We start from the raw sequence: 25,299 nt of genomic DNA, 5'->3' as shown, positions 1-25,299 counted from the left end.
CCGGGTTCCTCAGGAGATTAAGATTGCTTCCAAGGTCGACGGGAAGGTCGACAAAGTTGGCGCGGCTCACCACGGGTGGCGGAGACGAGGATGACGAGCAGCCGTGGGTTCCTTTCAGCGGGCCACTCAACCTGCATTCCCAATCCCCGCGGTTGACCAAGCACGAAGTCTTCATCCCCCGGAGTGGTCAGCTGGTGGTTCCTTCGTCGTCGTCAAGAGCAGCATCAAAACTCGTCGCTCCTCGGCCCCGAAGCGCCCGTCACGCTCCGCCAGCAGCAGCATCATCGTCGCCGGCGTGGCGTCCTCTGGCTGATAACTGGCACGAGGTTGTGTCCATGGTGCTGTCCAAGGACCTGGACAACTTGGTCGATCTGGAGGAGTTTTTCGGCTACTACCACCTCCTCACATGTCCGGCCTACAGGGAGATAGTGGAACAGGTGTTCAAGGAGTTTTGCAGCGACTTCTCGCTTCCAGTCGCCAGCCTCATGGTCCCCGCCGGCTGTAAGTCGTACCGTGGCTCCAGCGATGGCGAGGGCGAGGTGGAGTGCCTGCCTCCCTCGCCCTGCTCCAAGCAGACACTGTCGTGGATCACCCACATAATGTGACGACTCCGGCCTGGCTAAACAACAGTAGTTTGTAGAGCTTGTCGTCGGCCATCCCGCAAGGAAGGCGCTCTTTGGAGTGTTGTCTCTCCTTTGTCTGTGAAGGCAGGCGGTGATCCAGATCAAAGAGACAAGCGTGGATGGATCTTATACACTTGGCCAAGTGGGCTTTCTCTGGATCAGCAATCCTTGAGAGCTAGCATGGGCGGCGGGGAGGAGAAGTTTTGGTGGTGGACGCGGAGCCTGTAGCACATGATGCAGGAGCCGAAGGAGCACATGCCAATGTTTGCGAGGCGATTGACCCATCCCGGGATGGCGCAGCCCGTCAAGCGCAGGCTCACCTCGTTGGTGAAGTGGTTGCAGTTGCGCAGGATGAGATGGTACGAGTCGCCCGTGTAGGCGATGGACATCCTCTCGATCAGCTCGCGGACGTCGCCAGCGCTCAGCTCGGTGCTGCCCAGCACCATGGCCTTTCGAAACGTGTAGCCCGGGCAGCTGCGCGGGATCACCTCAAACACGCCGCTGCTGGAGAAGTCGTGGGCACCGAACGAGTACTCCACTCCGTGAACTGCGGGGGATGACACACGAATCTATCGGTGCTCCTCAACCCAATCAATCCCTTGCTTACCTTCAATGCCCGAGTGGAACATCCCGAGGCCGACCCAGTACATGTAGCCATTGATGGGCGAGAGATCGTAGACATTGAGATAGACGGGCATTCGTACGCTCAGCGCTCCTCCTCCTCCTTGCTCCTCGCCTTGCTCGTCTGCCGCCTTCCTCAACCGTGTGCTGCGCCTCTTCCTCGCGCTGCTAGTACTGCCGCTCACCTCGAGCTCCATGTCGGCTGCTGGATCCCTCTCCTCTCCGCAAGTTGAGGAGGAAGGAACCAACCCTCTTCTTCTTCCCTAGCCTTCTCCTCAGCTCCTCCAATTGCGGCCGGTTGCTTGGTACGAGGGAGCAAGCCATCCTAGCACACAAAGAATCTGGAATGAGGAGAGATTTCATGAGCAATGTAACTAGCTAGCTCTCACCCAGACTTGGGAGCCCCATGCACGATCTCCACATGCCACTGCCACTTGCCTCCTGATCTCTCTTGGGTTCGAGTGACTGGAAGCTATTGGGTGAGGAGAGCCCAAGTTAGCTAGAGACAGTCCTTGCTCCTATAGTATAGAGGATGAAAGCCCAGGCCAGGAAAGAGGAAAGCGCAGTGGGAAGAGAATATTCACGTCGTGGTCGTCGACGGGTGTATCCCTTGGACAGTCTAGAGACAGAAAAGAAAACAAAGTGAGACGAGCATGTGAATATTCTCAGCTCGGGTTGACAGTCATGCCCGTGATGAAGCCCGTCATACACGCGGCCCACGGGATGCGTGATCACCACCTTGTGCTCGTGCTCGTGCTTGTCGGTGGTGTTGATCCAGCCGGATGTTGGCGACTGCCACCAGCAGGAGGCATTGGAGAGAGTAGAACAGGACTGGGCTTGGGAGAGGTGGTTTCAGACTGAGAGGGACATGCTCTACGATGCTCTTTCAGGTAATCGCCGTTGGAAAGGCCTCCAGGCCGATAACACACTCGCAAGTCTACGATATAAGCAACCAAGTGTCTGAGGTGCTGCAAGCACCACGGGGATATTTCTCTGCAGAACATCTGTAAGACGGGACGTGAGCCTTGCGTGTGGTCCGAGTTTGTTCAAGTGGTGGACAAGGCCTGGCCGTCTCTGCATGTCAAGACGACTATGCCAGGGATTCGCAACTGGGAGACGTCTCCCAAATGCTATTTCCTGTGCGTGAGACCGCACGACAGCGTGCTAGCCAAGTCCACTTCTGCGACAAAGGCAGGCACAAACTTCCACTTGAGCTCAAGAACATCACACTGGGCAACCTCCGCAGAAAGATGTTTATGAAATTTATGCAAAAGTTAAAGTCACTATGTCAACACACGAAACTGTTTGAGCTTTGAACAGTTCGAGTATTGCCTCCATGGTAGCTACAGGTGTGGACTTGCTTCTGAACCAACAAGGCCACGTGAGCGAAGATGGTGATGGAATGAGCCATGGAACTCGATGACATTGCTTTTCCACTATCTGAGATGTCCGTGGTAGTGTATCGACGTCCCCAAAGATTAGATGTTAGATCCGTGTTTGTAATGCAAACTGATATCGTTGGCAATGATGCCTGTCCCTGCAAACCCTAAAACCGGGCAGCAAACGTCACCCAATGTCCAACGAGACTACCTTCACCTTGATGTTCAGCTTCTTGATTCTATTTGTTTTGTCCTTGCATGAACTTCGCTTTCCCTTTTCAGCCAGATTGACGGTATCGAGATTGAAGTGAGGTACTAGTATGCAGAACTCGACTTGTTCCCCTTTGCCGTGGTAAACTCGCAGGAAGTCCAGTGCCTGCCCGAGTACCAAGGCGCGCTTCTTTGTAACGATTACCTGATATATACTTCCATTGACGATGAAATGCCACTCAGCGCTCCAGGCTGAAGAAGGCTTGAAGGAATCTGTTGTGGAAAGACAGCCTCATGTCCACGTCCTCTACGTTCCAGATCATACCTTGGAACAACATCTGGGAAGCTCCCTGCTGAAACCGTCCCAAATTCCCCATCTTGTTGCAGCTCCCTGCCATGTTGGAGTAGAGTAAGCCAAGCACTCACGGACTGTACAGACTTTTCTGGGAGATTACCTCCTTCAGATCTGTGCGCTCCGATATCATGTTATGAAAGTGAGTGTGAGAGAATAATCACGTCGTCGACCAGTGCATCCCCTTGAGATGGAAAAGTAAACAAAGTGGTGTGAACATTCTCAGCTCGGGTAGACCATCTTGACGGTGGTGCCCCCGTCCACCACAAACTGCTGGCCCGTGATGAAGCCCGACTTGCTCTCGTCACACAAAAACAGGCAAAGCTGCGCCACATCCACGGGTTCGCCGACGCGGCCCACGGGATGCCACTGCTTGTCCACCTCGCGGATCGCCACCTCGTGCTCGTGCTCGTCGCTGGTGTTGATCCACCCGGGGAGGATGGCATTCACCCGGGCGTGTCCCGCATAAGTTATAGCCTGTGAAGACAGACACATCGCTTGTGAATGAGAAGAAAGTGGCCGAGAGAGCTTGCCTGCGAGTGCGTCAATCCACAGAGGCCAGCCTTGGAGGCGGTGTAGCCGACGGTGTCAGCCTCGCTCTGGAGGGCTCGGGTGCTCGACACATGAATGATGCTGGAGCAGCCGCGGGGCATGTGTGGGATGGCGTAGTGCGAGAGATAGAAGGGGCCGTTCAGGTTGACACGGAGCATGGCGTCGAAAGCTTGAATGGCATCTTGTCCTTCCTCTCCACGAGTCAAGGCTGTGTGTGATCAGGCAAACAAAATCCCATGACAGTCATAATCAGAGTCTCGCTCTCGCTCTCTTGCCTGCGTTGTTGACGAGGGCGTGAATGTGGTGTCCAAATCGCTCCAAGCTGGCCTGGACAATCGATTTGGCTTGCGCTGCGTCGCTCACATCGGCCCGAACAAAGTGAAACCTGCTGTTGGTGACGCAGCTCCCTTGTTCTTCCAGCGCTTGGATGTCACTCCCAACAACGCAGTAGCCCTGTTGTTATGTGATTAACCTGAGTGTTACCCATCGAGCGATTCCCCACCTCGTTGAGGAAGCAGTCGACGATGCTCCTCCCGATGCCACGCCGGCGAGCGACGCCCGTCACAATGGCGCACCGCGGCGGCATCGTCATCGCCGTGCTCGCCATCTCAATCTAGGGTCTAGCTTTGCTCAAACTGGTTCTCGTGCACGTCGTTTGGGCTGGACATGTGAGCGCATCCATCGGCGGTCTGGAAGGTCGTCGCTGCTGAGGTCTTCGTCGGGATTCTTGAGCATCTGGGAAAAGACCGAGATGAAACCTTTGGCTTGCCCTTGTTGCGCTCCTGGTGGGTAAGCCTGTGCTTTGTTCGGTTTCAATAATCTTACACGTTTCCTATGTTGCAGTCTGGTAAAGAGACTCTTTATTTCCTTGCATATGTTTCTCCTTGATCTGTGCATGCATCCAAATTTGTGTCCTACCTTGTTTTGATTGTTTATATTGAAAATTAAGTTGGAATAATATCAAAACTAAGCAATTGTTATTGAGGAAGTACTTGTAAGCTCAAAGGAAACTGTTAGATCCCAAAACCAGGAAGTGTCTCAATAGCATCGAGGTGATCTTCTCTTCTTCTCCACTGTCTTTGCTCCTCTCGATCTTTCCTTCGCTGCTCTTGACATGTTCACGCAGGTGTGAGTGGAGCCGGCATCAAAAGAAGATTCTCAGCAGCCATGGCTACAGCTCAACCAGCTGTGTGTGTATCCGTCCATGATCAGGATTGCCAAGCTCCGGGGCCACACTGCTCGAGTGATCCATTTGGCATACGTTTATCACCAAACAATACACACATTGTTTTCTTCTTCTCCAGTTTTTTGTGGCTTTTCCTGTTTTGCATGTAGAGCCCGGAGGAAACTAACTGCGGCCGTGGACGAGACACTGTGCTTCTGGAGGGTGTTTGGATCGCCTGATAAGAAATGCGGCATTCGATGAGTAGCATGCATATCTGTAGTATAACTGCTCATTGCCATGGTAGCAAAGCAATCTTCTTGGGCTCACTACAAATTGCAAGCTGGAATTCTGTTGTTGCTTTAGTTTATCATAATCATGGCGTTTTGAAACTAACAGAAGTTACCCAGCACCCCAAGTAAAGTAGCGCTGGGTTCTCTCCATCACTTGCTCAACTTGTCTGTCTGCCTGTGCTTTGCGTGACTCCACGAGAGCTTTGACACCATCCTCAGGGAAAAGGAATAGGAAAAATCATATGTTGTTTTAGAAGATCCCACCTTATATATACAAGCTAAAAAGCTCTGAGTCCCAAATTCCTTCATTCAGCTCCCAGCAGGAGTCTGCTTACTCCAAGCTTCTTTTGAAGAAAGATAAACTGACTTTTACCAAGGGCCTTAGTGAAAATGTCGACTGTCTACGGCTTGGTGGGAACATAGTGCATGATCACTTCCCGCTTTTCAATCTGTCCACGAATGAAGTGACATTGGATCTCGATGTATTTTGTTTTGTGTTCCCATGAAACTCTCTTTGCAGCTTGTAAATGGATGTGAGTTGGTGCAAAGATGTACCGAATTAAATTCCAACTACAAATGAGATATTAGGACGAAAGCATGTTGCAGCATATAATAAATTGCCAACCACACTTTGATAATTGTAGTATAGTTCCATTAGTTGCAGCAAAGAACTATCATGGGAGTTAGCATTGGCTTTCAATCCTATAAACCAAATTAATGCAACAACTTTTGAATATAGCTATGTTGAGTTATAACTATAAAACCAGTATATACATCCTTCTTAACTTCCATTCCCAAAGGTTTTGTCACTTGACCAAGATAAGTCCTTGGTCTTTTTCAGAAACTCCAATGAGTTTTACCATTTGAAGCAAGCTTAGTAAATCCTTTTTCTATCAAAGACTTATCAATGCATTCATACAATTGTCTAGATGATTGTTAACAACTTCTTTAATTTCTATACCAAACTTTTCCCAGAGTTGTGAACTAGTTCTCTCATGGAAATCTCCTTGAAGTTTTTATTCATAAAAGCCATTTCATGTCTATATAATGGACTTACAAGTCAAATTCATCTGCAAAAGCAAGCAAGAAGTGTGCAAATGCTAGCCATCTTAACCATGGGTGAAAATGGCTCAGACTAAGAATCTGTGTGAACCCTTGAGCCACCAATCGTGCTTTATATCTCTTCACACTCCCATCAATACTATAAACTTTATATACCCATTTTCTATCTATATTTCTTCTTCCTTCAAGTTTTAAAAACAACTTTAGAGATTCCAACTCCCTTTTGAGATTTCATCTCTTCATCCATGGCAAATTGATGATGGCTTCTTTATATGAATGAAGTTTTGAGACTCGAAAAGATTGTGGAACTTGAGGGGCTCAAGCACGCAAACTTCTATCAGATTCATCACATCCTTTTTCAGTCATGTCAAAGTTTAATTGATCATATACTTTTGGATGTGGTACAGAAGCTCATCCAAGCAGAGTAAGAGCATAACTCAAGAACATCCTCCTCTCTCCTCCTCCTCCTCACTATCAATGAATGAGGAAAAATCAATGGGAGGATCAAGGGTTGGAGATGACAACATGTCATTTCTATACATGAATTGAGGTTTGATTCCCAAGTAGGATTATTTTGGATATGATGATAACCCTTTTAGAGATGGGATTCATCAAATTTTACTATGATAGCAGGCCTCATTATAGACCACCAAAAAAAGCATATATATTACAATCATTAATCCTTTTTGGTCTCTAAAGACTTCAATACAGCCATAAACTTTTAGAAGTGCAAGATTTTGCAATCATCGTATTAGGAATAAGAATGACATATGATGTAGATCTTGGTGGAGTCACAATTTTTGCAAAGTTTGTTGGATTTCAAAGCCCTAAATAAATTGGTGGCTGTTGTGTTCTTGTTATTGATTTTGAGGTTTTGCCTTTGCAGAATATATGAGGCAAATTTCCATGATGAGTTTAAAAAGCTTTATGATTATTTCAAAGGCAGGTTTCAATTTTATAGCATGCCACTGCAAATAATTCTGAACAATTAACTTTTACAAACTGAAAGCCCTGACTTAATGGCTCATTTTTTAGAGTTTTGCCAAATTACTTAGTCCTCCACCACCACTTGTAGAGCTTCGGACAAAGTTGAGATCAAGTGAGTCATTCATAGATTACATAGCTTAGTTTATTCATTTCTTCCTTTGCATGAATATGGTATCAAAGCTGGCCAGTTTTTAAAAAATTGATAGGCTAGTTCACTTGGCAATTGACAATATGAAAGTGATGGAGTATGGCCTTTGGAAATTGCTGCTTTGACATTGATGAGGGGACAATTTATTTCAAAGGCCTTGATTTTATGAAGAAGGATGAATGTTAAAATTACACCATGATGATTATCTGGGAGTCTATAGTGTGATAGTGTCTTTTCAATCACTACCAAAAGGACCTCACAACTTTGTTTCATGCAATTGAGCATTCAGAGGAGGGATACAAACTTGATGTAGTAGTAACTCCAAGACAGCAACAAGCAGTGATTAACTTTGCCCTAAGCTCCATGATATTAATTGCTGTCTACTCATCTTAGTCATTATGTTCGCATTGCTTGTACCATTGAGGACATGTCCAAGCATCTTGATGCAGTTGAGAGGGGAGTTAAAGGCGGAAGTGGAGATTTCTCAGTGTTTCTAGTTACTGAAGGCTTTAACTTGTTTGGGCCAGATATCAATTTCTTCAAGCATGTAGGTGACAGGGTAATCAGGTTCTTTGTGCAAGTGAAGGCCAGTTCAAAAGTGATAATGTGCAAGTGAAGGCCAGTTCAGAGGTGGTAGTGAAGGCCAGCTCAAAAAGTGGTAATGTGTGTGTTGCCAGTCTTGGGACATGCTGGATATCAAGAGAATACAAAGTCACTCTCTTCGAAGTGGTGAAAAAGTTATAGAGGATGTGTAAGGATGGACATGTCATGCTTATCATGGCCATAGAAGATGTTGAACTGGACAACGTGCTAGGATATATATGATTGCTACGAGGGCAAGTTCAATTGGCAGAAGAAGGAAGAAATATGAAGAACTTTTCCAGAAGAAACTCATTACTTTTAGTATGCAATGCAGGTGTACTAAAGGGAAGGTACCTAAACAAATTGAAGAACAGAAAGCAAATTTGAACTTCTTAGTTTATATCCATGCCAATTGCTACAAAATTTTACTGTGAAGTAGCCTCCAAACCTCCAATAGAGAAATTGATCACTTTTGCGAGTGATTGGGTGTGTTTATCAATTTGCATAGTTCGTGGCATTGAGATACCTCTGCCGCCATCTCATACACAAAGGCCTTGCAACTTCTTCACGAAGTCCTCATCACCGTGGGTGCTTTGTTACTGTCCCATCCCGCCCCTACATATTGAACTGGAATTGCCAAGAACAGGAATGAACACATGTCTAGAAATGTTTGCCCCACTCTTCAAAATCAGCATGGTCGAGTGACTTCTCCGGTTGCTCAACAGTATCCTCTGGGCAAGCTTCGAAGTTCGGATCTAGAGAAACAATATCCATGTCGTGGGTAATACTGGCAGACCTTACACTGCACAATCCCTGGTAAAGAGAGAAAGTGTCAATTGCTCATATGAAATCGCTCACCTTTGACAGCTTTCTGAGAAACCTTCAGAGACGAACGATATGGCTGGAACTTGAAGTCGGGATAAGAGTCCGGAAGAAGTAAAGATTTGCCACGCATGAAACGGCTGCCGGGCGTCGCGTACGAGACGTTCCCTTTACCAGCAGAGTAGGATGACAGACACATTCTTGAGCTTGGTATTGGGCTTTGGTGTTGTCCTCGTCCGCCAAGGCAGCAACTAGAGCTCGCTTGCCAATGGCTCCGTCAGGAGAGATCTTTTGATCGATCAGATGGAAGGTAACTTCCAGTGATTCGATCTTGTGGAGAGGATACTCCATCTTTGGCACCAGCCGAAGAGCCCTGCCACAAAACTCCCGACTGCGGCCGTTCAATTCCAGTCCGGATAATGAAGTACCACAGAAACCCGGTCTTGCCCACGCCGGAAGTCCCGTTCAAATGGGACAGCCGGACGAACTCGAGTGCCTCGAGCACACGTTGTATAGAACGCATCGCAAACTTCCCTGACATCGATCACTCTTTGTCCGCCCACCATTCCGCCACCTCTGTCGATCTCGCCATCTCAATCTAGGTATCTGGCCTTGTCGTGCCTTTTAAACCCCCTTTGCTTTACCCTTTGGGTGTTCTTCCCAGATGATGAATCGGCTGCGCAAATGCTGCTGCCCGGGAATCGAAATCCATCACGGCACGCCCGATCCAGCTCCATCGGCGCCTGGTCCCTACGCGAATGTGGATTCCAGGCTGCGAGCGCTCGCTAGGGCCGCGCAGGGATTTGGGAGCGCATCCATCGGCGGCCTGGAAGGAGCGGTCTACCATGTCACGACCCTTGCCGGTGAGGATCCTGTGTTCTAGGCAGCGATTATGAGCTAAGGTCTTTATTTCTCTCCAAGACGATGGGCCTGGGAGCCTCCGCTATGGCTGCCGCCAAGAACAGCCTCTCTGGATCGTGTTTGATCTGTCTGGAAATATTTCGGTGTCGTCGGCGATCCGCGTAGCGTCGCGCAAGACTCTCGATGGCCGAGGCCAGAGGATCAAGATCACCGGGCACGGCATCCAGCTCAAGAAATGCGAGCACATCATCATCTGTAACTTGGAGTTCCAGGGGGGCCGCGGCCACGATGTGGATGGAATCCAGATCAAGCCAAACACCGAGAAGGTGTGGATCGATCGATGCTCGCTCTCCGACTACGACGATGGGCTGATTGACATCACAAGGCAGAGCACCGACATCACGGTCTCCAGGTACACAGTTTGACTGAAGAGTTCTCTTACTTGTCTCTCGTTCCAGGTGCCACTTCCACCACCACGACAAGACGATGCTCATCAGCGCCGACGCAAAGCACATAGAAGATCGAAACATGCGAATCACGATCCACCATTGCTTCTTTGACGGCACAAGGCAGAGGCATCCCCGGGTAAGGTTCGCCAAAGTCCACCTTTACAACAATTACACGAGGAACTGGGGTATCTACGCTGTGTGCGCTAGCGTTGAGTCTCAGGTACTTCCAAGCTTGCTTCTTTTTCATCCTTTCCTTTGACGTGTCTCTCTGTCTGTAGATATGCTCGCAGGGCAATGTATACCAAGCAGGATCAAAGAAAAAAGTATTTGAGTACTACACAGAGAAGGCAAGCATTTACCGCAAGGAATTCACAGCGTTTACAACAGTTTCTTTGCAGGCTCTCGACAAAAACGAAGCTGAGTGTGGCTGCGTCTGCTCAAGCGGGGATGTCTTTCTAGGTGGAGCGCAGTGGGAGGCCAGAAATCCACACCAAGTCTTTCGTCCCGAGAGCTGCTACTCCAATTGCACGATAGAAGCTGCAGGGCCAGAGCTCGTGGACAAAGTATGCAAGATTGCGGGATGGCAAAACGTACCACTTCCTCCAGATTGGTAGTCCACTCCCGGGCACGTGACAGTTTTTTATAAAAAGGCGGTTAAAATAAAGCGAGGTATCGAGTTGACTAAGCGTGATTAATTAGTGGGGATGAAGAAGCAAAGATTAAGTGAGTAAATGAGTGGTGTGATAGAGAGTCATATTAATGTTACTAATGATGTTAGTGCATAGAAGGATGAACTTGCAACAATTACCATTAGAGTGAGGAGGCATGGCAGCAGTGGTTCTTTGTCTGCTCCAGATCTTTTGGTGCACAGCCCATGAATCAAAAAGTGAGCATGAAGAGTGGGAGAAAAGTGAGTGTTACACATCCTACTCAACTTTTTCCAAGTTGAAGGCCATCTTTGTTCCAGTGTGGGAAGATGTACCAATTCCAACAATGGTGACAACCAAGATGAAGTACACTACTTCCAACATGTGATGGCATTTGATAATACATCCATGGCAAATGATGAAGCAGCAGAAGTAGACTGCTGCAATCTTTTTCCAGGGAGTAGCAGCTTAATGGATGACACAAGTCCTGGCAAAAACAGATTGGGCAGCATTGCACACATAATTTTTAGTAGCTTTCTGGCTTGTGGGATTTTCCTGATTAGGAATGATGTGTGCAGTGCTGCCCAATCCGTTCCTGCTGGCACTTGTGCCATCCACTCAGTCGCTACTCCCTAGAGTGTTGTTGGAAAAAGCTTGCACTGGTCCGCTGCTGCCACTTCATCATTTGCTGTGGGTGTATCTTGAAATGCCGTCACATGTGCATTCAGGATCTCCTTTCCTATTGAAAGTAGTGTACTTCATCTTGGTTGTTGCCATCACTGGAATTGGTTCTTGCACTTGCTGTGGTGGACTAGAAGGTGGTGAAGATTGGAAATCTTGCCACTTGTCTTCTTCTTCCCACTTGCTCTCATGGCTGGTAGGCAAAGAATTTTCTCTTCTTGCCCTTAAGTTATCTAGTTTGTTCTCCTCGACAAAGAGTGGATTCCTCACAAGAAATCTCACCTCTCTAGAAAACACACTCCATTCTAACTTCTGTAAGAACGCTATTAAACACTGTTAAACCCTTTTAAATGTTTCAGCCTAGGTTAACCTTTACCATCCTCTTTATATCTCTTAGTCCTAGCCAAATCTCCTAAAATCAGATTGCAAATCTTTATTTGTGCTTTGTCTCCTTAAATTGCAAAGGAATATCCTAGTGGATTTTTTATCCTTACCCTAATGCCATGTGGATTAAAACACACTTTCAACTATTTCCAGGATTTGAATGGTACAATTGTACCACCTTACCACCATTTAGGATGCAATGCCAATTACATCTTCACCAAAATGTACAGAACCAACTCGCCAAGGTGTCGTAGGCTAAAGGATCCCCGAAAGTATGACCAAAATGACAAAGAGTTCATCGGATGGCACCAAGTCGAAGATCGAGTCTAAGACCGACTCTGAGACCGAGTTCGAGATAGAGTCCGGGATCGAGTTCGAGGCCGAATCAGAGACCGAGTTTGAGACCGAGTTCGAGACAGAGTCCGAGATCCAAATCGGGTCCAAGACCGAGTCCGAGGTCGAGTCCGAAGTTGAGTCCAAGATCGGGTCCGAGATCGAGTTCGAAATCGAGTCCAAGACCGAATCCGAAGTCGGGTCCGAGATCGAGTCCGAAATCGAGTCCTAGACCGAGTCCGAAATCGAGTCCGAGACCGAATCTGAAGTCGGGTCCGAGATCGAGTCCGAGACCGAGTCCGAGTACTAGTATAGGTCAAGGGGTGAAAGCCCAAAGCGTGCGTGTCCCGGGGGGGGGGCTGTAGGGGGTTCCAAAAGTATAGTAGGGATAGTGAGGTCCAGGAACTAGTCTTGAAGGAACTCTCCAATGGTGCTTCCAAACTGACTTGAGGTTGAGACTGGGGCCGAGGGGCCTTGGGTGGGAGTGAGCAGGGACTTGGGTGGTGCCGGAGGGGCCACCCCAGGAAGTGCTCAAGAGCAGTTCCCACTCCCAAAAGGGAAACCGACTGTGGTGCTCCTAGCTCATGTGGAGTGGTGCCCCACTTGAGTACTATGCAGCTCATTGGTCCTCGCCCTTCCTAGGGGCTTGGGCCTTCCTTCGGGATGGAAGGGGGGGGGGGGGTTAGAGGTACCTATACTGGGCCGTTAGGCCATGGTGTTTTGCCCTGGCGTCCCGAAGCAAGTGTTGCACCCAAGACTTAGGATTTAGAGGGTCCCATAATCAAGTCTTATGGTACCAAAGGGTGTTAAGAACCTAGAGGTTTGGTGTGCTTGGCTGCTTGTACCTGCGAGGAGTGTAGCTGATCCTTAAGTCTAGTCTAACCCGGGGAGGGGGATTGGGAGAGATTTGGGAATCCGTGGATGGATGGCTAACGCTCTGTTGCTCGTGCAGTGAGTCGCTGAAACCAAGTAGGACCAAGTAGGAGCTGGTACCATAGGCGGTGTAGTGCATGTGATTATGGGATGAGATTTGGATATACTGCTACCATGGATCCTTGGAACCTTGGGGAATAAATGGGGATAAAATAGCCACTAAGGGCTCTCTCATCAAGCAATTGCCCCTTTTCCAGTTGGCTTAAAGGGAGAGAGATAAGGTGCGCTATAGTTGGTATCGGAGCAAATGGCACGGGTTCGATTCCGATTGATTATGTGAGACACAAAATCCCTAGGCCCCAAAGTGGAGCCAGAAGGGTGCCACGTGGTAGTGGCCGAAGCGAAAGCCAAACAAGCATAGCACGTTTGGACTAAAAGCTCCGACTTGAGAGGTCAAGAGCGGGAGTGGAACTCCCAACAAAGTGCTCAAGGAGCGAGCACGAAGTGAACAATAAGCAAGGCTCCAAAAAGGGACCCAAAAAGGACCAACGCATGACACGTGGAAGTGTCCGAGATGGACCCGAAGTGGAGTCCAAGATGGACCCGAGATGGAGTCCGAGATGGACCCGAGATGGAGTCCGAGGTCGAGACCAAGACCGGGACCGAGATCGAGACCGGGACCGAGACCGAGATCGAGACCGGGACCGAGACCGGGACCGAGACCGAGACCGAGACCGAGACCAGGACCGAGACTGAGACCGAGACCAAGACCGAGACCGAGACCGGGACCGGGACCGGGACCAAGACCGAGGCCAAGGCTAAGACCGTGGCCAAGGCTAAGACCAAGCCCGAGCCCGAGTCTGAGTGGGGGAGGACTGCAGTAGAGCCAGTTTGGCCAGGAAAGGCCAGTTTGGCCCAGGAAGGCCAGACCCAGTGTTGGGTGATGAACTGACCATTGGGAAGTCCAAGACTAGAGTGAATACGGACCGACAAGCGGGGTAGCTTGGTGAAGTGTTCAAGAGCCGGCTCTAGTTCCCCCGGGAGATCGACTGGCCGATGCTCCCAGTCCAAGTGTGGGTGGCACTACTTACTTGGATACCAGGCGTGGCTCAACGGAACCTCGCTCTAAGCCCATGGCTAGAGCACCTAAAGGCGATAAGTGGGGAGAGTACCCAGGTGGCTCGCGTAAGGCCACGGTGTTCCGAAATGTCGTCCCAAAGGCCCAGACTGTGGAAAGGAAGAGGAGCAGTCCTCTGGGGTAGTGACCAAGGACACAGCCGTGTGGTGAGGAAGTCCCAGAGGACCGTGGGACTTAGTGGTCGGGCCTGTGGGCCTCGATCCAGTGGCAGTGTTGTCAAACACGGCCAGGGGCAGAAAGGGACTTGGTAGGAACTGACAAAGGGACTTTGGGGAAGGCGACTCCCCAGGTCTATGGGCATCCTAAGGCTGCTAAGGAGTGGATCTAGGATGACTCCTCGTGGACAGATGGCCCAGTCTTGGAGAGACGGGATGGTGATGCAAGTGGTATTGGACCACTAGTGCAGCAAAGGTGAATGGGCATGGCCTTAGTGTAACGGGCCGAGATGTCAGTGGTACCTTTGGGTGTCGGTCATGGGATTGGACACGTGGAGCACTTGGACCAAGTGCAAAGGTTGAGTGGCATGGATGCCATTCTCGGGGCTAGCAAGCCCCAAGTCCTGAATGGGACTTATGGAGGTTGTGAATGAGACTCCTCCAAGTGGTCGGAGGTGTGGTTAAGTGACTAAAGTAGAATGGAAAAGTTAGTCACTTACAACTTGGTATCGGAGCTGTTCCTTAGTCCGACTTTTATTGGTGCTCAAGTATATCACCATTAATGTTGGCATTGGAAGGTCCTAGGAGGGGGCCTATCCTTGAGGAGTAGCATGTCGAGAGGACATGGCTCTCCACTCGAGTTCATGCATGAACTTGGGCGCGATGTGGTGGATAGAAAAGGGGCCAGTAAGGGAACGACTTTGGGATCTTGGGAACAGTATAAGGTTTCCTCAGAGAGCTGAGGATGTGATCCAGATGAGCATTTGATGCAGCAAACGGGCTAACGTAGTTGTGGTAAACAACTATAATTGGGATCACAGGAAAGATGTAAACTCCAAAATAATAAAGGAGTCACAAGATTACCCTCATATAGTTGAGGCCGGTGCTCATAACTTTGAGACCGGAATTGATGACCATGGGAGGTCAAATATAGGAGAGGACACAAGTCCTCGAAATGGTAGCTGAGGTTACCCTTGATAAATGCTAGAACAACCCAAAGAGTTGGGGATGTACTTAGAGGATGAGTTGGTATTCTCATCACATGGACAAGTGGTCCTAAGAGGCAAAAGGTTGCCCCAAGAGAACAAATCAAGTGTCGGAGTAACACTTGCAAAGATGGTCCTTGTGAGTAGGACCTGAATACAAGAAGTTGTATTCAAGTGAGCTGGCACCTCAAAGGTAGGACCTCATGGGTCGTCAGATGACAAAGTCCAAAAAGCTGGATGACTCCAATAGAGTCAAGGAATAATCCTAAAGGATTGATGGAAGCATTTGGACTGAGGTGTGTGGTACCCCACAAAGGATGGGGGGGATCATAGGATCCAAGGATGAGAACAAAGGGTATCTCATCGATGGCAAAATGTGCCATGCTAAAGTCGTGGGAAGGGTGTTCCCAAAAGAAAACAACTTTGAAACAAAGTTGTGTGTGACCTCTATGGTGCAGTGCTAACGGATGGTTGGCATGAGAAAGAGTGGTATTGGTCTTGGCAAAGACTTAGACACAAAGAAGAAGTGTCATAGAGGTAGGCTCGTGGAGCTGATGGTGTGGAGACACCAAATGTGCCAAGGTGTGATACCTTGAGGCTATGTTGGTGAGTTCATGAGAACCCCCTGCCAAAGGAATCCCAATGGAAATGGGAATGGCATAGCCTAAGTTGCAGAGCATGCAATTGGAGTGTGGTGACCCAGATAATGATGGAGGTGTGGAAGCACCAGCAATGAGTTGTAGGACTTGACAACTATGAGGCAACTAAGCAAGAGGTGCAAAATAATTGGTTAAACGGGTAGAAAGTAGCTACCCAAGCCTTCTTAATGGCATAAGGAAGTTGAATATACCCTTACGGGGGATAAGTTGCTTATGTTGCGATATAGTAAGTCAATGTCATGAAAGGAAATACTCATTGTCAAGGAAGCCATCATTGGGACACCCGAACACTCTAGAACACTAGGAGGTGGTGTTTGATGCCGCGAGGGCAATAGATAAGGCCCAAGGGACTAAGTCCCTAGCAAATGATGGATAGAAGGTGCTATCCAAATGCCCAAGGTGGCGGAGACAGAAGAAGACTGTCTACTCGAATTGGACAAAGCCAAAAATGGAATTTTGGCAAGGCTAGCAATAGGCATGTAAAGGCCCATAAGCAACAACGTAATCTTGGTGTGTGGGATTATAGGGTGAGCATACCTGGATTGAGGAACCACTCCCTAGGCTATCGGGTAGGTTCATCCCTAAGAATACTTGCTAAGGAATGATAGAAAGTGCAAAGCTATCCTCCTGGTCTGGAGGAGAATGACCAAAGGAAATGTGTGAAGCCAAAAGCAAGAAGTAAGGGGGTAGAACCGAACCATAGGAATCGAAGGGCATAACCAAGGTTGGTTATGCCAGCTGGGAGTGGAGAATCAAGTGGGGGCTTGAGGGTGTTGCCGTTAGCAACCGTGATGCCATGGAGAGTCTAAAATATGGAATTGTCCATGTTAGACTATATGGTAATTGGAAAGCTTGCAAAAAGGGAGGCCTTAGCAAGGTAAGGGACAGAGTTCCTTCAAGGTTTCCAAAGACGATTCTAGGTAGCTTAGTACCTAGAAAGGCCAAGTGTAAATGGTTCATGGAACGCGCGAAATCAGAGTGGCACAGCAGAAGCGTGGTCTTGAAGCTTGCCATGAGGCAAGGCTATCAAGGTTAGGGAAGTAGTTCCCGAGTGTTCAAAGAGAGGGCTTTGAATGAAAGTCGATGATCAAGGGCTTTCACGCTTGTGCAGGAACCATGTTACAGTGGTCGGAGGGCTTGCCAAAGTGAGATTGGCAAGTCAGGGGAACAAATACCCTAGTTGAAGGTGATAACTTCAAAAGGGGTGGGCCATGAGGCCAAGCATGGAGGAGTCCATGCATGATCACAGACTTGTCAAGTGTGAGGACTTGGCAGTGTGGAGGAACTAGGTTCCTAAGCTGTGATCTGTAGCGCGCTTTGAGTATAAGTTGGTGCACCGGCGTGGGGAGTCACGCCAGGCATCCTGGGTGATGCCGTCCGTAGATGCATATACGGAGGTTGGGTTCGAGTCCCGACCCTCTAGTGCTTGGGTTCGAGTCCCAAATCACTAGGGCGTGGTGATGGTTTGGAATATGAGGACACTCATATTTCGGTGGTCATGGACTCTCAGTGAGGAGACTGGTTTGGGCACACCGCCAAGCGAGGGATGCCTCAGAGTCGTGATGCACGGTTAGATTGCTTAGAGTGAAAGCTCGGCATATCTAACTTGAACACTTTGGTGCAAAGGGCACTAAGGACGTGGTGAATGAGATGGGGACACCCAGTCTCAGTTGCTATGGATCCTTGGCCGGAAGGGCTGGCTTGGGCACACCGCCAAGCGTGGGGGATGCCCCCGGGGTCATAGTCAACAACTTAGAAGGGTCCGGAAGACTTAGTCCCTATTGGTAGACCTATTAAGGGGTCAAAATGAGATCACTAAGTGATCTTGTGGCTAAACAAGGACAAGGTCTTTGTTTGGGTTAAGGAATATGATTCTTAGTTCAAAGTGTTGATTTGAACTATTGATAAAGGTGTGGCTTGGTCAAGGTGACTAAGTGGGAAGGACACCTAAGGGAAATGAACTACTACAATACAATGGTATTATGAGTTCAAGAAAATAGTCTCCAGAGATAGGCCCATGGGTGGGTCACAAGGTTGGGCTAGGAAGAGATCCTAGAACAGTGGGGAGACTTACTAGGGGTGAACACCCTAGTCTGGGCAAAGCAGATCCTTTGCTATGGAACCAAAAGAATACCTCAAGGAGGGAGGTAATGATCCTATGTTGCTTGGTGCAACAACCTAAGGATAGGAGCAAAAGACGAGTGCCCAAGATAGGGCTGTGGAATCCATTGGAAAGAATCCAAGTGGCAAAGTTAGCCAAGGAACACTAATGTGTTTGATGCTAACGGATTGCGGAAAAAAGAAGTGGACTTCCAAGGATGGATTCCCAAGTGCTCCAATTTGGCAAAGGAAAGGCTCCAAGTGAGGGAGCAACTAAGTAGCCAAAAGATAGGGCCATGGACAGCCCTAGCACAAATAATGATAAATGGAACGTAGTGCCAAGGGCGGCACAAAACAGAAAAGAGGATGATGGTGCCCTCAAGTAAAGAACTTCCTAGGATAGGGAAGTGGAGTTGCACAAAATGTGCAAGGCAAGGTGTCGGAGACACCTAGGAAATTGACTCCAAAAAGTCAAGAGTAAACGTTCCAAAGTGCAAAGGTAGATCAATGGAATCTGTGACTACTCAAGAATGAGTAGTGGAATTGAGTTAGAGAGGGTGTCTCTAACAAGTTTAGCGAGAATTGAACCAATAAAAAGGAGCAAACCACCCCAGGTGGTCAAGTGAGCCTCTAAGTTGGAGAGACTATCCTCCTTAAAGGATGGGCAAGGCATGGTGAGCCTTTGGTGTCGAACTATTGACGAATATGGAGAAGGCATGGTGAGCCTTCAATGTCAAACCATTGACAAATATTGACTAGGGGCCAAGGATGGAAATGGTAACACATGTGGGTGTTACTTTATAAAATGGTTTACCGTTCGATGAGGACATCGAACTTCGTCTATGGGTGGTGGAGTTGTGAGACACAAAATCCCTAGGCCCCAAAGTGGAGCCGGAAGGGTGCCACGTGGTAGTGGCCGAAGCGAAAGCCAAACAAGCGTAGCATGTTTGGACTAAAAGCTCCGACTTGAGAGGTCAAGAGCGGGAGTGGAACTCCCAACAAAGTGCTCAAGGAGCGAGCACGAAGCGAACAATAAGCAAGGCTCCAAAAAGGGACCCAAAAAGGACCAACGCATGACACGTGGAAGTGTCCGAGATGGACCCAAAGTGGAGTCCGAGATGGAACTGAGATAGAGTCTGAGATGGACCCGAGATGGAGTCCGAGATGAAGTCCGAGGTGGACTGAGATGGAGTCCGAGGTGGACCCAAGGTGGAGCCTGAGATGGACCGAGACGGAGTCCGAGATGGAGTCCGAGATGGACCGAGACGGAGTCCGAGATGGAGTCCGAGATGGAGTCCGAGGTGGACCCGAGGTGGAGTCCGAGATGGACCGAGACGGAGTCTGAGATGGAGTCCAAGATGGACCGAGACGGAGTCCGAGATGGAGTCCGAGATGGACCGAGACGGAGTCCGAGATGGAGTCCAAGATGGAGTCCGAGAAGGACCCGAGATGGAGTCCGAGGTCGAGACCAAGACCGGGACCGAGATCGAGACCGGGACCGAGACCGGGACCGAGACCGAGACCGAGACCGAGACCGGGACCGAGACCAAGACCGAGGCCAAGGTTGAGACCGAGCCCGAGCCCGAGTCAGAGTCCGAGTCCGAGTCCGAGTCCGAGTCCGAGTCCGAGTTCGAGTCTGAGAGGGTGAAAGCCCAAAGCGTTCGTCTCCCAGACCCTGGGGTTTGGTGAGCTCCAAAAGTATAGTAAGGGGGAGGACTGCAGTGGAGCCAGTTTGGCCAGGAAAGGCCAGTTTGGTCCAGGAAGGCCAGACCCAGTGTTGGGTGATGAACTGACCACTGGGAAGTCCAAGACTAGAGTGAATACGGACCGACAAGTGGGGTAGCTTGGTGAAGTGTTCAAGAGCCGGCTCTAGTTCCCCCGGGAGATCGACTGGCCGATGCTCCCAGTCCAAGTGTGGGTGGCACTACCTACTTGGATACCAGGCGTGGCTCAACGGAACCTCGCTCTAAGCCCATGGCTAGAGCACCTAAAGGCGATAAGTGGGGAGAGTACCCAGGTGGCTCGCGTAAGGCCACGGTGTTCCGAAATGTCGTCCCAAAGGCCCAGACTGTGGAAAGGAAGAGGAGCAGTCCTCTGGGGTAGTGACCAAGGACACAGCCGTGTGGTGAGGAAGTCCCAGAGGACCGTGGGACTTAGTGGTCGGGCCTGTGGGCCTCGATCCAGTGGCAGTGTTGTCAAACACGGCCAGGGGCAGAAAGGGACTTGGTAGGAACTGACAAAGGGACTTTGGGGAAGGCGACTCCCCAGGTCTGTGGGCATCCTAAGGCTGCTAAGGAGTGGATTTAGGATGACTCCTCGTGGACAGATGGCCCAGTCTTGGAGAGACGGGATGGTGATGCAAGTGGTATTGGACCACTAGTGCAGCAAAGGTGAATGGGCATGGCCTTAGTGTAACGGGCCGAGATGTCAGTGGTACCTTTGGGTGTCGGTCATGGGATTGGACACGTGGAGCACTTGGACCAAGTGCAAAGGTTGAGTGGCATGGATGCCATTCTCGGGGGTAGCAAGCCCCAAGTCCTGAATGGGACTTATGGAGGTTGTGAATGAGACTCCTCCAAGTGGTCGGAGGTGTGGTTAAGTGACTAAAGTAGAATGGAAAAATTAGTCGCTTACAGATTAGTGGCTACTTAAAAATATAATATACCCTTGAGCAAGGTATATTCCTACCCCTAAAATTTGAAATCGTACGTATTGGGCATCTATGCGTACGTCCTTCCTCTTGTGTGGAGTATCCACGGACGAAGGTATCCACCATGGGATTGCAGTACGGGTGGATGACTAGTTGCCTCACATGGAATAGTTAGTCTACACAATGGAAGGATTGGTAGATTCATTGCGGAAATGGAGGTGCTAGTTCCCCCTTGGCTCAGTAGGGGTTATTAGTCAATAGTCAATGAGGACATTGACATCTCTGAAGGGGGGGTGAGTGTAGCGCATGTGATCATGGGATGAGATTTGAATATACTGTCACCGTGGATCCTTGGAACCTTGGGGAATAAATGGGGATAAAATAGCCACTAAGGGCTCTCTTATCAAGCAATTGCCCCTTTTCCAGTTGGCTTAAGGGGAGAGAGATAAGGTGCGCTACAGGTGGGAACCTTGGCGAGGGAACTTAGCAAAATTCAAGGCAGTGTTGGACGGATAGACGAGGTAAGCTGGCAAATTGGAAAGGAAAAATTTGTGGCTTACAATTTGGTATCGGAGCCTTTTCCTCAGTTCTAGCAAAGGATAGAGGCGGATTGCTAGGAGATGGCAAAGGTAGGGCGGAAATGAACCAAGGCGAAGATGGAACCTCCTCTAAAGCTGGAGCCTCCAGTCGAACAAGAGGCTATGGATGAGAAATCCTTGCATGAGGAGGACTCCAGTGAGGAAACTTCCAAACAGGAGTCTGGTGGTGAGGTGCAGTCGTCCAAGGCTCGATTGGACGTTCTAGAAGGACAATTGGCATAAACCAATGCCCTGCTAGAGACTCTCGTATGCAAGCTAAAGCGTGACAAGAAATGGAAGAAAAAGAAAAAGACTATGGATGCTGGCAGCGCAGAAGGTGCGGACCATCCGGTAGGGACTGAGGTAGAACCAAATAAGGTTAAATAGACCAAAGTGGAATTAGTCCCTTAAGCAGTTCCCAAGTACAAACCAAAGCCCCCACCGGTCTTCAAAGGAGTGAATGACTATAAGGTGGTGGAGGATTGGTTTTATGATATGAAAGACTACTTCCGAGCGTTGCAGTTACCGAGCTCGGAGAAGATCCCATATGCAAAACCATACTTCGCAGATAATGCCAAGTCTTGGTGGAGAACGACGGAGGCCAAAGAAGGATCGGTGGCCACTTGGGACATGATGAAGGCGAGGATCTGCGCGATTTACAATCCTCCAAATGCTACTCTACATCTAAGAGACGAGTTGAGTAGGCTGAAGCAGACCGGAACCATTTAGGAGTATGTGAATGGGTTTATGGCAAAGAGGATACTTGTCACGGACATGGGGATATGAATGCGTTCCATGCCTTTATATCGGGCTTGCAAACCTGGGCTCGTGGCGAGGTGATGCGTTGGAACCCGACCAATTACAAAGAAGCATTGGATGTGGCTATCAAGGTACATTTCAACGATAGCTTGTGAAAGAGGAACACGACAGCGCCAGGGTCCACATTTAGCAAAGGGGCCAAACCAAGGGGAACATATAGCAAAGGGAAATTCAAGAAGAGTTTCTCTAAGAATGAGTCCTTGGGGTTCCGGAAAGGTAAATCCGGTGGCCAGCGAGCAAGTACGTGGGGGAGTCAAGCAAAAAGAGACAAACCCACGGATAAGAAGGTCAAGTCGTTTAGCAGTGTGGGAAACATCGTATGCTACAACTACGGTGAAGCGGGAAACTTTTCAAGGGAATGTCCCTATCCGAAGAAGGCCAGAGCTAATATGGCCATTAACTCGGGTGAAGTCCAAACTGAGGTATGTGATCCAATCCCTAGCTCAAAGTTACTCATTACACGAGCAACTTTGGTAGAGAGTCGTTCGCGACATCTACTAGCCCTTCGAGGGAAGCTCAAAGGTAGCTTTGTTAAGATCCTTATTGACACGGGTGCTTCGGATAATTTTGTGGCTGCAGACATAGTCTGGCAAGCCGGACTAACAGTGCAGCGGCTAGGCAAACCAAGGACTATAGAGTTTGTTCAAGATAGCCAAAGCATTGATGAGGTACTTCGACAAGTGAGAGTCGAAGTAGGGACTTGGAAAGTGGACATGGATTTCACCGTGTTGGACATGGTGGGATTTGACGTGATCTTCGGGATGGATTGGTTCAATTGGTTTGTGGTAGCCCTGCATGGACAAGGTAGGAACATTGTGGTACTAGCAAATGCCCAAGGAAAAAGATGTAGGGTGGAGGCCTAGGATCTAAAGGTAGGGCAAAGCAAGGCCAAAGATTCCTGCTTAAACCTGGTGTCCACGAGAGCACAACTCACTAAAGGAACTAAGGTAGCATTTTTGTGCTTACTCTCAGTGAAGAGTGACAAAAAGACAGAAACGAAAGAAGTACCTTTAGTGATCCAGCGGGTGTTGGAACAATTCCAGGATACCATGTCGGAGGACTTACCGGCGGGGTTGCCCCCCACACGACCGATAGAACATAAGATTGAGTTGGTCGAGGGTGCTGAGGCGGTGGTTCGTCCCCCCTATCGTTTGAACGAAAAAGAACTCAAGGAGCTCAAGTGTGAAATAGAGGAGTTAGTGGACAAAGGGTATGTTAGGTTGAGCAAGTCGCCGTATAGGGCGCCGGTGTTATTTGTGAAAAAGAAAGATGGATCTATGCTCAACAAGTATACAAAGAAGAATAAGTACCCTTTGCCAAGGATTGAGGACCTTGTAAGCCACAAAATTTTCCATTCTACTTTAGCCACTTAACCCCACTTTCGACCACTTGGAGGAGTCTCACTCACAACCTCCATAAGTTCTATTTCGGACATGGGCTCACTAGCCCTGAGAATGACATCCCCGCCACTCCACCTTTGCACTTGGTCCAAGTGCTCCACATGTCCGATCCCATGACCGACACTCAAAGGTACCACCAACATAACAGCCTGTTACGCTAAGGCCATGCCCAAACACCTTTGCTGCATTGGTGGTCCAATACCAGTTGCATCATAGTCCTGCCTCTCCAAGACTGGGCCAACCATCCATGAGTGGTCATCACAGATCCACTCCTTAGCATCCTTCGGATGCCCACTGACAAGGAGAACAGCCTTCCCCAATATCCCTCTTTCAGTCGCAACCAAGACCCGTCCTACTCATAGCCATGTTCACCAACACTGCCACTGGGTCAAGGCCCACAGGCCCGACCACTAAGTCCCAATGCCCTCTAGGACTTCCTCACCATGTGAATATGTCCTTAGTCACTGTGCTAGAGGTCTACTCCTCTTCCTTTCCACAGTCTAGGACTTTGGGGCAACATTTCGGAACACTGTGGCCTTACGCAAGCCACCTGGGTACTCTCCATGCCTTCCGCCCTTGGGTGCTCTAGCCATGGGCTTAGAGCGAGGTTCTGTTGAGCCACGCTTGGTATCCAAGTAGGTAGTGCCACCCATACTTGGACTGGGAGCATCGGCCAGTCAATCTCCCGGGGGAACTAAAGCCGACTCTTGAACACTTCACCAAGCTACCCCGCTTGTCGGTCTGTGTTTACTCTAGTCTTGGACTTCCTAGTGGGCAGTTCATCACCCAACACTGGGTACAGCCTTCCTGGGCCAAACTGGCCTTTCCTAGCCAAACTGGCTCCACTGCAGTCCTCCCCCTTACTATACTTTTGGAGCTCACCAAACCCCCCAGAGTCTGGGAGATGAACGCTTTGGGCTTTCACCCTCTCAGACTCAGACTCGGACTTGGACTCGAACTCGGACTCGGACTCGGACTCGGACTTGGACTCAGACTCAAACTCGGACTCGGACTCGGACTCGGGCTCAGTCTCGGCCTCGGCCTCGGTCTTGGTCTCCGTCCCGGTCTCGGTCTCAGTCTCGGTCTCGGTCCCGGTCTCGGTCTCAGTCCCGGTCTCGGTCTTGACCTTGGACTCCATCTCGGGTCCTTCTTGGACTCCATCTCGAGTCCATCTTGAACTCAATCTCGGACTCTGTCTTGGTCCATCTTGGACTCCATCTCAGACTCCATCTCGGTGTGAGACACAAAATCCCTAGGCCCCAAAGTGGAGCCGGAAGGGCGCCACATGGTAGTGGCCGAAGCGAGAGCCAAACGGGCGTAACACTTTTGGACCAAAAGCTCCGACTTGAAAAGTCAAGAGCGGGAGTGGAACTCCCAACGAAGTGCTCGAGGAACGAGCACGAAGCGAGCAAAAGGCGAGGCTCCAAAAAGGGACCCAAAAGGACCAACACGTGACACGTGGGAGTGTCCGAGATGGACCCGAGTTGGAGTCCGAAGTGGAGTCCGAGATGGACCCGAGATGGAGTCCGAGATGGAGTCCGAAGTGGAGTTCGAGGAGGACCCGAGATGGACCCGAGTTGGAGTCCGAAGTGGAGTCCGAGATGGACCCGAGATGGAGTCCGAGATGGAGTCCGAGATGGAGTCCGAGGTGGACCCGAGATGGAGTCCGAGGTGGACCCGAGATGGACCCGAAATGGAGTCCGAGATGGAGTCCGAGATGGACCCGAGATGGACCCGAAATGGAGTCCGAGATGGACCGGATATGGAGTCCGAGATGGAGTCCAAGATGGAGT

General features: G+C 49.5%; 3 protein-coding genes and 1 long non-coding RNA gene across 6 annotated transcripts; 2 read left to right on the top strand and 2 right to left on the bottom strand.

Moving 5' to 3' along the window:
* Nucleotides 1-729: 729 nt before the first annotated feature.
* LOC9653415 (deSI-like protein At4g17486) lies at nt 730-1,894 on the bottom strand. Its single transcript, XM_002978282.2, has 3 exons — nt 1,634-1,894; nt 1,231-1,569; nt 730-1,170 (listed from the first exon to the last, which is right to left on the bottom strand). The coding sequence occupies exons 2-3, from the start codon at nt 1,439-1,441 to the stop codon at nt 782-784; spliced, it is 600 nt and encodes a 199-aa protein (XP_002978328.2). The 5' UTR covers nt 1,442-1,569; nt 1,634-1,894; the 3' UTR covers nt 730-781.
* Nucleotides 1,895-2,485: 591 nt separating this feature from the next.
* On the bottom strand, nt 2,486-4,591 carry LOC9653643 (uncharacterized oxidoreductase TM_0019). Of its 3 annotated transcripts, none has more exons than XR_002993335.1 (5): nt 4,240-4,591; nt 4,013-4,190; nt 3,719-3,945; nt 3,159-3,662; nt 2,486-3,106 (listed from the first exon to the last, which is right to left on the bottom strand). XR_002993335.1 is itself a non-coding variant. In XM_024683430.1 (4 exons), the coding sequence occupies exons 1-4, from the start codon at nt 4,342-4,344 to the stop codon at nt 3,408-3,410; spliced, it is 765 nt and encodes a 254-aa protein (XP_024539198.1). In that variant the 5' UTR covers nt 4,345-4,591; the 3' UTR covers nt 2,486-3,407. The 3 variants fall into 3 exon arrangements, 1 of the variants encoding a protein (XP_024539198.1); XR_002993334.1 differs by having other exon boundaries at nt 2,486-3,224; nt 3,289-3,662; XM_024683430.1 differs by having other exon boundaries at nt 2,486-3,662.
* Nucleotides 4,453-4,725, top strand: LOC112349281. The gene is made up of 2 exons (XR_002993336.1): nt 4,453-4,526; nt 4,581-4,725. It is a non-coding gene; the product is annotated as an uncharacterized LOC112349281 (long non-coding RNA).
* Nucleotides 4,726-9,416: 4,691 nt separating this feature from the next.
* LOC9653414 (probable pectate lyase 13) lies at nt 9,417-10,890 on the top strand. The gene is made up of 5 exons (XM_024683429.1): nt 9,417-9,656; nt 9,715-10,066; nt 10,113-10,323; nt 10,382-10,450; nt 10,502-10,890. Exons 1-5 carry the CDS (start codon nt 9,458-9,460, stop codon nt 10,715-10,717), a joined length of 1,047 nt encoding a protein of 348 aa, XP_024539197.1. The 5' UTR covers nt 9,417-9,457; the 3' UTR covers nt 10,718-10,890.
* Nucleotides 10,891-25,299: the final 14,409 nt, after the last annotated feature.

The sequence above is a fragment of the Selaginella moellendorffii genome, unplaced genomic scaffold (assembly GCF_000143415.4).
Source record: "Selaginella moellendorffii unplaced genomic scaffold, v1.0 SELMOscaffold_37, whole genome shotgun sequence".
In the NCBI taxonomy this organism is placed as follows: domain Eukaryota; kingdom Viridiplantae; phylum Streptophyta; class Lycopodiopsida; order Selaginellales; family Selaginellaceae; genus Selaginella; species Selaginella moellendorffii.
Note: the sequence above shows the minus strand (reverse complement) of the source record. Positions and strands in the feature narration are given on the sequence as shown.

What these genes read in the sequence shown, in the direction of transcription:
- LOC9653415 (XM_002978282.2), bottom strand. Translation starts at nt 1,441, where the DNA reads ATGGAGCTCGAGGTGAGCGGCAGTACTAGCAGCGCGAGGAAGAGGCGC. An exon ending in GTTCCACTCGGGCATTGAAG is followed by an intron (nt 1,171 to 1,230) that starts GTAAGCAAGGGA and finishes CATCCCCCGCAG; the next exon opens with TTCACGGAGTGGAGTACTCG.
- LOC9653414 (XM_024683429.1), top strand. Translation starts at nt 9,458, where the DNA reads ATGATGAATCGGCTGCGCAAATGCTGCTGCCCGGGAATCGAAATCCAT. An exon ending in ACCGACATCACGGTCTCCAG is followed by an intron (nt 10,067 to 10,112) that starts GTACACAGTTTG and finishes CTCTCGTTCCAG; the next exon opens with GTGCCACTTCCACCACCACG. An exon ending in TTGAGTACTACACAGAGAAG is followed by an intron (nt 10,451 to 10,501) that starts GCAAGCATTTAC and finishes GTTTCTTTGCAG; the next exon opens with GCTCTCGACAAAAACGAAGC.
- LOC9653643 (XM_024683430.1), bottom strand. Translation starts at nt 4,344, where the DNA reads ATGGCGAGCACGGCGATGACGATGCCGCCGCGGTGCGCCATTGTGACG. An exon ending in TCGACTGCTTCCTCAACGAG is followed by an intron (nt 4,191 to 4,239) that starts GTGGGGAATCGC and finishes ACATAACAACAG; the next exon opens with GGCTACTGCGTTGTTGGGAG. An exon ending in CGCCCTCGTCAACAACGCAG is followed by an intron (nt 3,946 to 4,012) that starts GCAAGAGAGCGA and finishes GATCACACACAG; the next exon opens with CCTTGACTCGTGGAGAGGAA.